The 13,186-nt window shown below is 39.9% G+C and overlaps 1 protein-coding gene across 4 annotated transcripts in view; it reads right to left on the bottom strand.

Moving 5' to 3' along the window:
- PRDM5 (PR/SET domain 5) overlaps positions 1-13,186 on the bottom strand; it is a 249,711-nt gene that overhangs the window by 221,311 nt on the left and 15,214 nt on the right. For all 4 annotated transcript variants that reach the window (XM_043870964.1, XM_043870965.1, XM_043870966.1 and 1 more), the window contains exon 2: positions 968-1,051. In XM_043870964.1, coding sequence (XP_043726899.1) covers positions 968-1,051 — 84 coding nt within the window. The remainder of the gene's footprint in view (positions 1-967; positions 1,052-13,186) is intronic.

Here is a 13,186-nt window from a genome sequence, read left to right as displayed (position 1 = left end):
CCCTTCTTTTTCTAAAGATTAGAAAACAACAGTAATGAAAGTAAGTGGCATTAGCTAGGATCAAAATTCTCCAAATATATACATAATATATACATATGTGCATTTGCATATATAAATTCCTGCATTAGAGAGACTTTAGATTGCAAAAGACTATCTACAGTGTCATAGTTCTTTAAATGTATGTTTTTAGAAGTAAGGTACATTTTAAGCTGGGATTTTTATTCCAATATAAAGCTCAGAAATGTTTCTGTGCAATTAGAACTGCAATTGGGAAATAAAAGTTAAACAAAAAATATAATTTCATTTTCAGAAATCAAATTCTAAATCCATAAAAAGAATATGCTTATTTTGAAATCCAAACATCCTTATTCATGAATGACTTATTTTTAATGATAAAGTACAGTGACTTTCCTGGTGGTCTGGTGGCTAAGACTCCAGGCTCCCAATGCAGGGTTCCCAGGTTCAATCCCTAGTCAGGGAACTGGATCCCACACGCCACAACTAAGAGTTCACATGCAGCATGAAAAAAACCCGCATGCCACAGCAGAGACTAAAGAGCTCACGTGCTGCAAATAAGAACTGGTGAAGTCAAACAAATTAATTAATTAATTAATTATTTTTAATGATGAAATATATAAACTGATCCAGAGTTATAGAATAATTATCTAGTTATATATTTCAACAGTTTTTTTTAAATGTTAAACTCCCAAGGTACTCGGGTTCCTTAAAATTAAAACATTCAATGCTTAAATAGTCAACTAGTATCAATATCTATTAACTTAACCTTATAAATGAATTAAATATTCATTTATATTAATATTAAATATAAATTATATTTAAATATTTATATTATAAATACTATATAATAATAAACAATATAAATTATAATTATATTTATTAAATATAAATTAAATATTCATATATAGAGAAACATATTTAAAATATTTCAATATAATCACATCCTCACCTCCCACATCAACCTGTAATCCATATTTTCATCCAAATCTTCAGGCATTCTCTTCTCTCCAGCAAATGGTCCAAACTTTTCACCCTGAGTAGTAATGATTATATGGAAAATGAATTAGTACAATAATCACAATACAAAAATAAACTATTATTTCTTTTCTGGAAAAATTTTTTCTCTAAATCTTCCTACCCAATGATTGAAACACATTTAAAATATAAAGTAATTTACCCAACAGAAAATATTTATATACATAAAATCCAGCTTAATCTATTTTTAGCCAAACAGCATGAAACCACAACACAGGAGCCAACATAAAAGGGTTAAATTGCTCAACATTTACATTCTGACAAGACTCTGAACATCATACTTTAATGTTTCAAACCTCTGCAGCCATGAGAAGCAGAGTCTTGCCTAGCTTGAGAGACAAGCCTACCAGGCAGAAAATCACCTGATTTCCATAAAAACCATAAATTCATCCCAATTATGAACAGAAAGAAGTAGGCTTGCCATTCTCAAAGGAAGACTGTTCATAAATAAAGCTTAAATTCTCCTGCCAATCCTTCAACCAACCAAAGAGGCACTCCATGAACCCGGGCTTCTCCAACGACGAGCTTTGAATCACCATCAAGAGATTCATTCACAAGGGTCGCTTGTTTCAAGTTCAGAATCCTGAGCTTATTAAAATCAGAATCTCTGGGAGTGGGATGTTGCAAGCTGTGTATAGACAAATTCCCAGGTAAGAACCGCTGGTGAAACCAGGAGTGGCCCCAACAAGGAGGGATCTCTGAGGCAGGGTGGATGGTGAGCAAAACTGCTTTCACAACTGAGGCAATCAAGCAGGGGCTGGAGGTACTGGGAGTGGGGTCATCCTTGTCCAGCCAAGCGTGCCACAGACATGGTACAGAGAAGACACGGATTCCACGTGTCCTTGTGAGCCTCCCCCAAACCTTCCCTGACTATCCTACAGTAGAGCCCTTGCCTCCATATGGACACGGCGGAACTCCTCATGAACACTGTTAAGGGGGGGGACCACCAAAATAGTGTTTCAAGGACTACAAATGACTGAATGAACAACAGAAAACCCAACTCCTGGCAACAGTTAAGTGTTAAAGCTTAAAGGAAGTACAACTAGCTAACCCAGTTCCCTGGTGGCTCAGTGGTGAGGAATCTGCCTGCCAATGCAGGAGGCGGGAGTTCGATCCCTGGGTCCAGAAGATCCCCTGGAGAGGAAAATGGCAACCCACTCCAGTATTCCTGCCTGGAGAACCCCACGGGCAGAGGAGCCTGGTGGGCTGCACTGCACAAGGTAGCAGAGAGTCAGACAGGACTGAGCAACTAAACAGTAACAAGCACCCAGGCCCTCACTTGATAAAGCAAAGAGGCTCTGAGAAGTGACAAGCAACAGCACAGTCTGGGAGATCTACTGCTGAATTTTAACTACGAGGCAGAAAATGCTAGAAAGACTCCTGAAGTCAAAACTATAGTCCTAAATAAACCAAAAACAAGCACACCAACAGGCAGACTGCTATTTGGCTATTACAGCCAACCTCGAAGACAGAAACCAAGTATTAAGGTGTGTTTTGGGCAACAAAGTTGAGGATTTGGTATTAATGCATATATAGTTCAACTTTTCACTCCACTTCGTCCTATATTTAGCCTTCAGCAACTGCTGCAGAAGAAAACCATCTGAGGACACCCTTTCCAAAGCGATGTACCCATGCCAGTCAGTTCCTCTCCATGACACAAATCTACAGGAAACAGAAAAGTGTGTCGAGCAATTAAACAGAGTTCAAACGCCTGAAAAGAGACAGAAACCCAAGTAAATGACTGGGGTTAGGGGGGGAAACACCTGCTTAGATGCAGACCTAGTAAGATTACTAAAGTTCTTAAGCTTTGAAAACTCAAGAATCAGGAATGCGAGTCTAAAGCTTTGCTACTAATAGTGAGCAATCACTTTGTCGTAAAATCAAACTACCAAACTATAATAAATATGGCTTTCAAATTTTTTACTCAAGCCAAGAAATACATTCTGCATCTCATTCTAGTATATTCACATATACACAGCTGACCCTTAACACAGTTTGAACTGCATGGGTCCACTTAAACATGGATATTTTAATCACATCATCCTGGTTGGTTGAATCCACAGGTGTGGAAGAACTGCAGATGTGGAGGGCCAACTATATTTTATGTGTGGATTAACTCCCACGTTGTTCAAAGGTCAACTGTACACACAAACACACACTTTAAAAACTAAAATGTAAACTTCTTGAAATAACACTGCCCTTACTCTGTACAATGTATTTCATATTTTCTACTCAATTTTACTTCACTTTTGAAAAAAACACTAGTTTTGACAGAAGTGAATAATCAAATTAATTTCACAACACACCAATGGGCTGCAATTCAATTTGAAATATACTGACATAAAATTCAGATAGAGGCAATAAATCTATATTTAGCTCTCTGGATTTGGTAAAATTGCCTTCAAAGCACACTAGTGAGTATACTGGAATGATGTGATCAAATAAACTTGAGTTTCTGTGGCTGCAAGATAATAAAATATCAATAGTTAACTCTTAGCTATCCATATATTTGTGGTAAGAAACACTGAAGATAATCAAAACAATTTATATTAGGCTTTTGATGAAGTTTTTATACTTACTGGACCCACGCTTAGATTCCTCTGAAGAGCCCAGCACCTGCGATCCAGCCCTGTCCTCTCTCTGTCCACTGTCATTTCTACGACCCAAGCAGTACTTTCTCATCATCGTAATTTTAATGTATACACAGCTTTATTCACTAACCATTTTCTATGATCCTTCTAAGAATAAGCCTCTCCTACCTCAGCAGGCTTCAAACATGCTTGGGTAATGTACCAATGGAAGGATGATTTAGGGCGCTCACTCCATATACATGTAACTTTTTTCTTTTGGTTGAACTGTATCAAATTGCTAATATTTGACCATTTTTGATACATGAAAATTCCATAGGCTTCATCATAATATAAATTATGCATGTGTGTTTTCAGTTGCTCTTTGCAACCCCATGGACCATAGCCCACCAGACTCCTCTGTCCCTGGGATTTCCCAGGCAATACTGCAGTGGGTTACCATTCCCTTCTCTAGGGGATCTTTCTGATCAGGTGCACGAGCCTATTCAACACCTAACATGAGGTTCATAATTAATGACTAGAAGGAAAGCAACATTTCAAACTATCTCCTTGAAAATTTCAAAAATTTCTAGCTGACTTCTTGTCATCATTGGTTTTACTTTGTGGTTTAGCTGTTGAAGATCTCATACCACCAGCAAAAAAAACTATCAACTCTACCATTTTCTTGCTGTTCATGTGTCTGATTATTACTACCTTCAATCTGTGACTATATTCAAGAAATCTTCCTATAATTCCTTGCTTCCAACTACCTAACCCAAAGGCTTACAGAATGAGGCGGGAAAGCAGCACAACATCAGACAAAAATATATACAGGATACAGCAGGGAGTGGCCAGGAGGGGAGGTGGAGGGACATGCACATTTATAAAGCTTTTCAACTCCAACTGAATGTTTTCAATTCCAACTGAATATTTTAGTGAAACCGACAATTTAAATTTGTATATGAAATCAGTACTATTATATATATATATATATATATATAGGCAATGAATTTCAAGTTTCCAAAATTCTATGTAGATCAAATAAAATGTGACTGTAAGACAAATTCAACCTGCGGACACCAAATTGTCCAAGTCAAACTCACTTCTCAGACTGGCTCAATGCTGAGACTACAACAGTGCTTCTTTGCTCTTTCTAAACAATGCAGATAAATATCCATTCAACTTGGGACCCACCAGACTAGACAATAACTTTTAATGAGAAAGTGTGACTGAAAACATGTGGGCCATTTTCTGTCATTTTGAGTAATAATATTAGCAAGAACGTGAAAGCAAGCTTTTACTGCAGAGCTTCACTCGGTGAGGAAAGCGCTGAGGACCCCAGAGATCTGCATCCTCACCCCTGCTCTGCCGCTGACCACCTGTGACACAACAGAGCATAACAAACTTCTGAGCTTCAGTTTCCTCGGCTATAAAGCTTGGAGCTCTAGATTTGCTGATTTCTAAGATTCCTTGTTGTTTAGTCACTCAGTCATTTCTGGCCCTTTGCGACCCCACGGACTGTAATCTGCCAGGCTCCTCTGTCCATGGGATTTTCCAGGCAAGAATACTGCAGTGGGTTGTCATTTCCCTCTCCACAGGATCTTCCCGACCCAAGGATCAAACCCGTGTCTCCTGCACTGGCAGGCAGATCCTTTACAACTAAAGCACCTGGGAAGGCATAGATATGGATTAGCTGATTTCTAACAGTCCTTTCAGCTTTCAAATCCTAGTGCCCATATGCCAAATTTAGAACAATTTGAGAATCAAAGAGAACAAGAGTGTAATTGAAACATTAACAAATTCTTAAGTCCATAGTGATTGCCAGGAAGAGAAGAAAAGAATTTTTGAAACACCTCATTTGCCATAATAGCCAATAAAAAATAATAAAGAGAAAGAACTAAGCATGTTCTCCTGTTTTCAACAATAATGCTACTGCAGGATAACCAGACAGCAGTAGACGATGAAGGAAAGCTCTTCTTTACAGAGGAATCTAATTTATGAAAGGAGGAGGAACATTCAAGTGAAATCCCCATTTTGAAATCCCTAATAATGTAACTGATTCAGGCAAAGATTTTCAAATGATGACCGTAAAATAGGTATTCATACAGTTTGAACCTACAGATTACCAGTTACATCTTCACAATGGAAAAACTGCATCTACGCAGTGTTGGTATTACTGAGAGAAAGACCATATTAGATGCCTGCTGCTAAAACACAGTAGGAAGTAAATCATTCCAGCCCGTCATTCCCCAGTGTCTGTCATAGGGACATGTGACAGGGGTGTTTGCCAAACTCTCCAGGCACCTCCAGAGGGCAAGTGAACATGCACAGACCTCTTGCCCTTGTCCTGTCTCTCACCAGGCACCTGGGGAGACCCCACTATCTAGAAGGGGCAGAAGGTGAAACACGTAAGAGGGGAGCGGGAGATGCCGCCTATGTTCCTTCCTGTCTCCCACTGCCGAGACTGCATTGCTTCCTGCAACATAAGAAGCATCCTGAGGGCAGAGAGAAGTGTTTAATATACATCAGTGTGTTGTTGTTGTTTTAAAGTGCATATCTAACTCTCAAATTAGAATACAGATGACAAAGAAACAAATAGGGCTCCCGGGCAGCACAGTGGAAAAGAGTCTGCATGCAGTGCAGGAGACGTGGGTTCAATCCCTGGGTTGGGAAGAACCCCTGGAGAAGGAAATGGCAACCCACTCCAGTATTCTTACTTAGAGAATCCCATGGACAGAGGAGCCTGTCTCCTGGACAGTTCATGGGATTGCAGAAGTGTCGACATGACTTAGCACCTGAACACCACCACCAACAGAGAAACACATTAAATAGTGTGCCTTGGGAAAACAATCAGATAAATCCAGATAGTGATATATACCACAAACAAAGAGCCTGCTCTCTTCAGAGAGTAACTTTTTGTTGTTTTGGTTTGTTTTTAAGGGAATGGGAAGAGGAAGAGACTGTTAAAGAGAGATTTAATAGACACAACCAAGCATAAGAGGTGGTCCATGAGAATTCTGGTTCAAAAATAAACAGCTATAAAAACATTTTGGAGGTACTTAGAGTAATTTGAATATGGGCTGAAATTAGAAGACATTAAGAAATCACTTATTTTTGTTGGATGCAAAAATGATAGTATGGCTATTTAGGAAAATGTCCTTATGCTGAAATATGGAGGAATGAATGGTCATAATGTCTGTAATTTACTTTGAAATGGTTCAGCAAATAAAACACATATACATATAAATGAAACAAGTTATACTAAAGTGAATCAATCTGCAGTTGAATCATTTATATGTAAAATAATGTTTTTCACAAAAGGAGTCTAGAGTCCCCACTCAGAATATAATTATATTTCAAGGCTAACTATTGTGCATATGTGTGCTCTTGCAATTCAAGTAGGCCACCAATAAAGTGCATTTCTAAAAAGTTCAATATGAAAAATATCCAATCTTCTTTTCCTTTCTCCTTAGTATTAGAACACTGACCTTTGTGAGAGAACTAATGTATCTAGGCAGAAAAACTACATTATCAGCTCTCCATTTAGGCAGAGAGGAGCGCTAACAACCTGGAAGCAGAAATCATAGTATGAACCTACCACAAAAGCTCTTGAATGCGAACCAAGTCGGCAGGTAACAAACACCCTAATGCCTTGGTTACTTCCTCTTTATCCTCATCTGGAAGAAGATCATGATACCTGGGGCTAACGCAGCCATTTTAAGCCCAAGAGAATTGCAAACATGCCCACCTGACATCTGGAGCCACTGAACTGATAGCAGCAAATGCCCACCTTGTTACTGAGAGAGCATAACCTCTGAGTCATGCAGCTGTCTGTTACTCTGAGCTGACAGAGCAAGTATCAGGCAAAGAACTGCACTCGTGCCCAGGATAGAGCACAAACATCTTTATGAAACGCACCAGTTAGGAAAGGAGCATGACACGGGAAATGCAGGAGAGCCGTGAAGGAGAAGCGGCTCTGAACACGGCAACCTGAACCGAGCACCTTTCCTGCAACCGCAGCGCCAGGCCACTGTTCTCCTGAGCAGAGCAGCTTCCACGGGCACGTACCCAGCGACGCCCTAGGTCCTGGCACAGAGCTGGTGTGCGTTCTCCCAGACAGCCCGAGCGCTTCACCGGAAAGCGGCACAAGAGACAGCGCTGGGGCCTGGGAGCCAGGAGATCCTATAAAGAGGCTGAGAGTCACAGGAGGCGGGCCACGGCCCACAGTCCGCCCTATCCCTGCAGCCCAGCAACGTGCAGGGAGACCAGAAAGCCAGCAGGGGTCTGAGCGCCCACCTGCCACCGCAGGCCCACGGCAACGCCACGCCTTCTGCCCACGGGCAGGGCTGACACCAGGGCTCCCAACAGCCAGCCATGAGCCCAGTAAAACCACCACGGCAAACGGCCTGTGCCAAGGGTCCAGCCACCTATGACGGAGAGCAAAGGGAAAAACAAGACCCATACTGTAAAACAGAACACGTGTAGGAGAGAGTACTTTAATTAAAGGGAGTTACGTTGGAATTTCCTGGTGGTCCAGTGGTTAAGACTCCATGCTGTCACTGTTGATGGTCTTGGTTCAATCCCTGGTCGGGGAACTAAAATCCCACCGGCCATGAAGCATGGCCAAATAAATAAATAAACGGAATATGTCAATTACGTAAGAGAATTTAAGGACATTCAAGTGCAGCACTCAATAAAGATGCTTCTAAAACTGAAAAACATAATGGCCTAGTTAAATATTTTTGGAGAGTAAGCTGAAAGAGAAACACAAGAACCTGGGAATCACTTACCCAGTCAGGAGATCCTTCACAGTAAGATGGGAAGGAGAGCTACTTGATGATACACACAGATTCAGACAGAGAATTATCCACATGGTATGAGAAAAAGAACTGTAAAACATCTCTAAACAAATGAGCCAGAACAAACAGCAGAAATCAGAAGAAAATGAACAGCTGGTGTGCAAACACACAAAGTTAATGTAACATAATTAACTGGGTAAAGAGGTTACACCTCACACTGGTCAGAATGGCTGTCATTAAAACATCTACAAATAATAAATGCTGGAGAGGCTGTGGGAAAAGGGAATCCTCTTGCACTGCTGCTGAGAATGTAAACTGGCACAAACAGCAGGGAAGACAGTATGGAGACCCCTTAAAAAACCAGGAACAGAACCACCATCTGATCCAACAACCCCACCCCTGGGCACCCACCACAAAAAAACCGTAAATGAAGGAGACACGTGTACCCCAACGTCACTGCAGCACATCTCACAAGAGCTAGGATATGGAAGCAACCCAGATATCCACCAACACATGAATGGATATGCAATCTGTGGTGCCTACAGACAACGGAGTATTACTCAGTTATAAAAAATAATGCATTCAAGTCAGTTCTAATGAGGTGGATGAACCTAGAGCCTCTTCTACAAAGTGAAGTCAGAGCAACACAAATACTGTCTATTACAGCATCCATGTGAAATCTAGAAATACGGTACTGATGAAACTGTCTGCAAGGCAGGAGTGCAGACACAGACACACAGAACAGTGGAGAGAGACGAACTGGGAGCACAGCATGGAAATGTGCACATTACCATGTGTATAAGCAGGCAAGCAGGCAGCAGCTGCATGACACAGACAGCTCCGCTCTGTTCTGTGACAACCAACCCAGAGGGCTCGGGTGCGCCGGGAACCGGGAGGGGCTCAGAAGGAGATGTGTGTACCTGGGGCTGATTCGTGATGTGTGGCAGAGGCCAACACAGCACTGCAGAGCAACTGTTCTCCAATAATTGTATTTTCTTCTGTATTTTTCAGTATTGTACAATTATGATCTTTGGCAATTATTAGTTACTCAACAACAGTTATGTTTTACGAGTATTGTTCAACTGTCATCACCAAAAGAATGATACTCAGACATGTTCTTTCTATGAAACTTTATAAGCAATACAAAAATATATTTTTAAACAAATTAGATTAAGTAACACACCATTTCATCAAAACTGGCAGGCAGGAAGATAAAAGCATCTCCATGCTTGTACAGTAGGCAGAGGTTGGAGGGAGCAATGGGTGACAGCAAGGAGAAGAGGGAAATAATACAGAAATGAACATCCCACAGGGAAGAATCATGTTTTGTGGAGAAAATGGCTGAGTTCTAGCTATCAAATAAAAGTCACGTGCATCTGATTATGAAAGGGGAAGAGTAAGTAAATCATCAAATAAAGGTATGAGTACCACTTAATAAGAGAGGGGAAAAGGATGAACAGTGACTTGGACAGCAAAAATAGGGAAAATTAAAATACAATAACAATAAAGTAATGAGCATAAAGATGACAAGAATAAAAATCCGTTATATCAGTCATTACACTAAATATGAAGTTTAAAATCTCTTATTAAATAAAGAGATTATAAATCTGCATTATGAAATATAACCTAGCTACACATGATTACAAAAAGATAAAAGAAAGTAATAAAAAAATTTATTAAACTGGGTAGACAAAAATATACAGATAAAAGCAAAGAAAACAAAGGCAATGGTGTATCAGACAAGGTTCAATTAATGGCTGAACTCACCAAACAGAGTAAAACAGAACATTATGCAATGATATAAAGTATATGTATGAAGAACATAGAACTGTAAGAAACCAGCAGCATAAAAATATGAGAAATGCAAGAACTTGAGCTGGAGATTTTAAAATATCTTTCAAAACTGATAGATTTGTTAAATAATAAAAACAGTAAATAAGAATACATAGAAATGCCATTAATGTTAAATTTTTCCAAGTTCAATATTCATCAAGGATTCACTCCTACCCTAAAATAAGAAAGGTTGATTAACTATAAAATACTTTTCTTGGAGAGCACTAGGTTATCTACGGCAAATCATGAGGATTTGCCCACTAGCATACAAGCAAGACATCAACTAACATTTTCAGTTTGCTAAGAATGCATGTGAAACAGCTTGCCTATGTTAGAACTGCCAGCAGCCCCAGATCCAAGGGGAGCTCACGCTTACAGACTGCCTTCCAAGGACGTCCCCATATAAGGGAAGCCGGGGGACAGAAAGGAGGACAGAGACACGTTCAGTGGTGCAGGCATCTAAGAGAACAGCAGCTGCTGCAAAACATGCTGCACCCTCTACCTCCCATCCTGACCTTTCTGCCCTGTAAGAAGAAAAGCAGCAAACTCTGTCACCTCCAAGACACAAGGAAAGATCCACGGCCACTAAAGGAGGACAGGAGGCTCAGGAACCTGTACCACAACCCTCAAAGGACTCCTGCCATCGGGTGAGGGACAGGAAGCACTCTCCCACAAAACATCAACCACCGATGCAAGACAAACGTTCGGCTCTCATGGGAAAGAGAGAGAGGAATGCTATGGAAATTCAACTCCCAGAGCTCAGGCTGATAAACCAACCCTAGATAAGAGTGAAGCCGAACCAAGACAGAGAACAGAGACCTCAAGTAACAAAACAGCAGTCTACTACAGGGGAAGGGCAGAGCGTGCCGCTGGGTGAGAGGACCCCTCTATGGTGCAGGCACTTGGGACAGAAGAAAACTGAAGCAGCTACAGACACCAAGAAAAATCTGCAGCAGCACCCGAACCACAAGGCAATTCCAGAGGAACCTGCAGCCTGTGGTTCAGTGAAAGAAAGAGAAACAACATAGTGCAAACCCACCTTACCTCCCACCCAGACTGATCCAAACTCCCCCACTAAGAACCGGACAAAACAAAAGCATAAATACTGTTTACTACACTCCTGATTGTTTCACACTACACTGGCATTCAAAAAAAAAAATTAAGAACATACAAGGAAGCAAAATTCTCAACAAAATTCCAGCAGACTCCAACAACACATTAAAAGGACCATACACCACGATCAAGTGGGATCTATCTCAGGGATGCAAGGATTCTTCAGTATATGCAAATCAATCAATGTGATACACCATATCAACAAACTGAAAGATAAAAACCATACGATCATCCAGTAGATGCAGAAAAAGCTTTTGACAAAATTGAACACCCATTTATGATTTTAAAAAAACTCTCCAGAAAATACACATAGAAGGAACCCACCTCAAAATAATAAAAGCCATATACAACAAACCCACAACCAATATTTTCAATGTTGAAAACGGAAAGCATTTCCTCTACGATCAGGCAAGACAAGGGTGCCCACTCTTGCCACTATTATTCAACATAATTTTGGAAGTTCTAGCCACAACAATCAGAAGAAAAAGGAAATAAAAGGAATTCAGATCAGAAAAGAAGAAGAAAAGTCCTTACTAGATGCAGGGAACATGATACTACACATAGAAAACCCTAAGGATTCCACCAGAAATTACTAGAGCTAATCAATGAATATAGTAAAGCCACAGGATATAAAATTACCATACAGAAATCCCTTGCACTGCTATACACTAATAATGAAAAATGAGAAGGAGAAGTTAAGGAAACAATCCCCTTCACCACTGAAATGAAAAGAATAAAACACCAATGGATTAACCTACCTAAAGAGACAAAAGACCAGTATGCAGAAAACTATTAAAAAAAAAAACTGATGAAAGAAATCAAAAATGACATAAACAGATGGAGAGATATAACATTTTTGGATTGGAACAATCAATATTGTGAAAATGACTATACTACCCAAAGTAATCTACAGATTCAAAGGAATCCCTATCAAACTACCAACGTTATTTTTCACAGAACAAGATCAAAACAATTTCACAATTTATATGGAAACACAGAAGACCCCGAACAGCCAAAGCAGTCTTGAAAAAGAATGGAGCTGGAGCAATCAGCCTTCCCGACTTCAGACGGTCCTACAAAGCTACAGTCACTAAGGCAGTGTGGTACTGGCACAAAGACAGAAATACAGACAGACGGAACAAGGCAGAAAACCCAGAGACAAACCCACACACTTACGGGCACCTTAACTTTGACAAAGGAGGCAAGAATATACAGTGGAGAAAAGACAGCCTCTTCAGTAAGCAGTGCTAGGATTTCTGGACAGCTACATGTAAAAGAATGAAAGTAGAGCACTTTCTAACACCATATACAAAAATAAATTCAAAATGGACTAAAGATTTAAATGTAAGGCCGGGAACTATAAAGCTCTTAGAGGAAAACATAGGCGGTATACTTTTTGATATACATCACAGGAAGATACTTCTTGACCCACCTCCTAGAATGATGGAAAGAAAAACAAAAATAAATAAATGGGAGTTAATTAAACTTAAAAGCTTTGCACAGCAAAGGAAACAAAAAAGAAGATTAAAAGACAACCCTCAGAATGGGAGAAAATAATTGCAAGTGAAACAATAACAAAGGATTAATTTCCAAAATATACAAGCAGCTCATGCAACTCAATACCAGAAAAACAAACAACTCAATCAAAGAATGGGCAGAAGACCTAAACAGACATTTCCCCAAAGAAGACATATAGATGGCCAACAAACACATGGAAAGATGCTCAACATCACTATTAGAGAAATGCAAATCAAAACTACAATGAGGTTATCACCTCACTGTCAAAATGACCATTATTAAAAAATCTACAAACAATAAATG

Source organism: Cervus elaphus, chromosome 17, assembly GCF_910594005.1.
Source record: "Cervus elaphus chromosome 17, mCerEla1.1, whole genome shotgun sequence".
Taxonomy (NCBI): domain Eukaryota; kingdom Metazoa; phylum Chordata; class Mammalia; order Artiodactyla; family Cervidae; genus Cervus; species Cervus elaphus.
The sequence above is the reverse complement of the archived record's forward strand: the minus strand, read 5'-3'. Positions and strand labels throughout refer to the sequence as shown.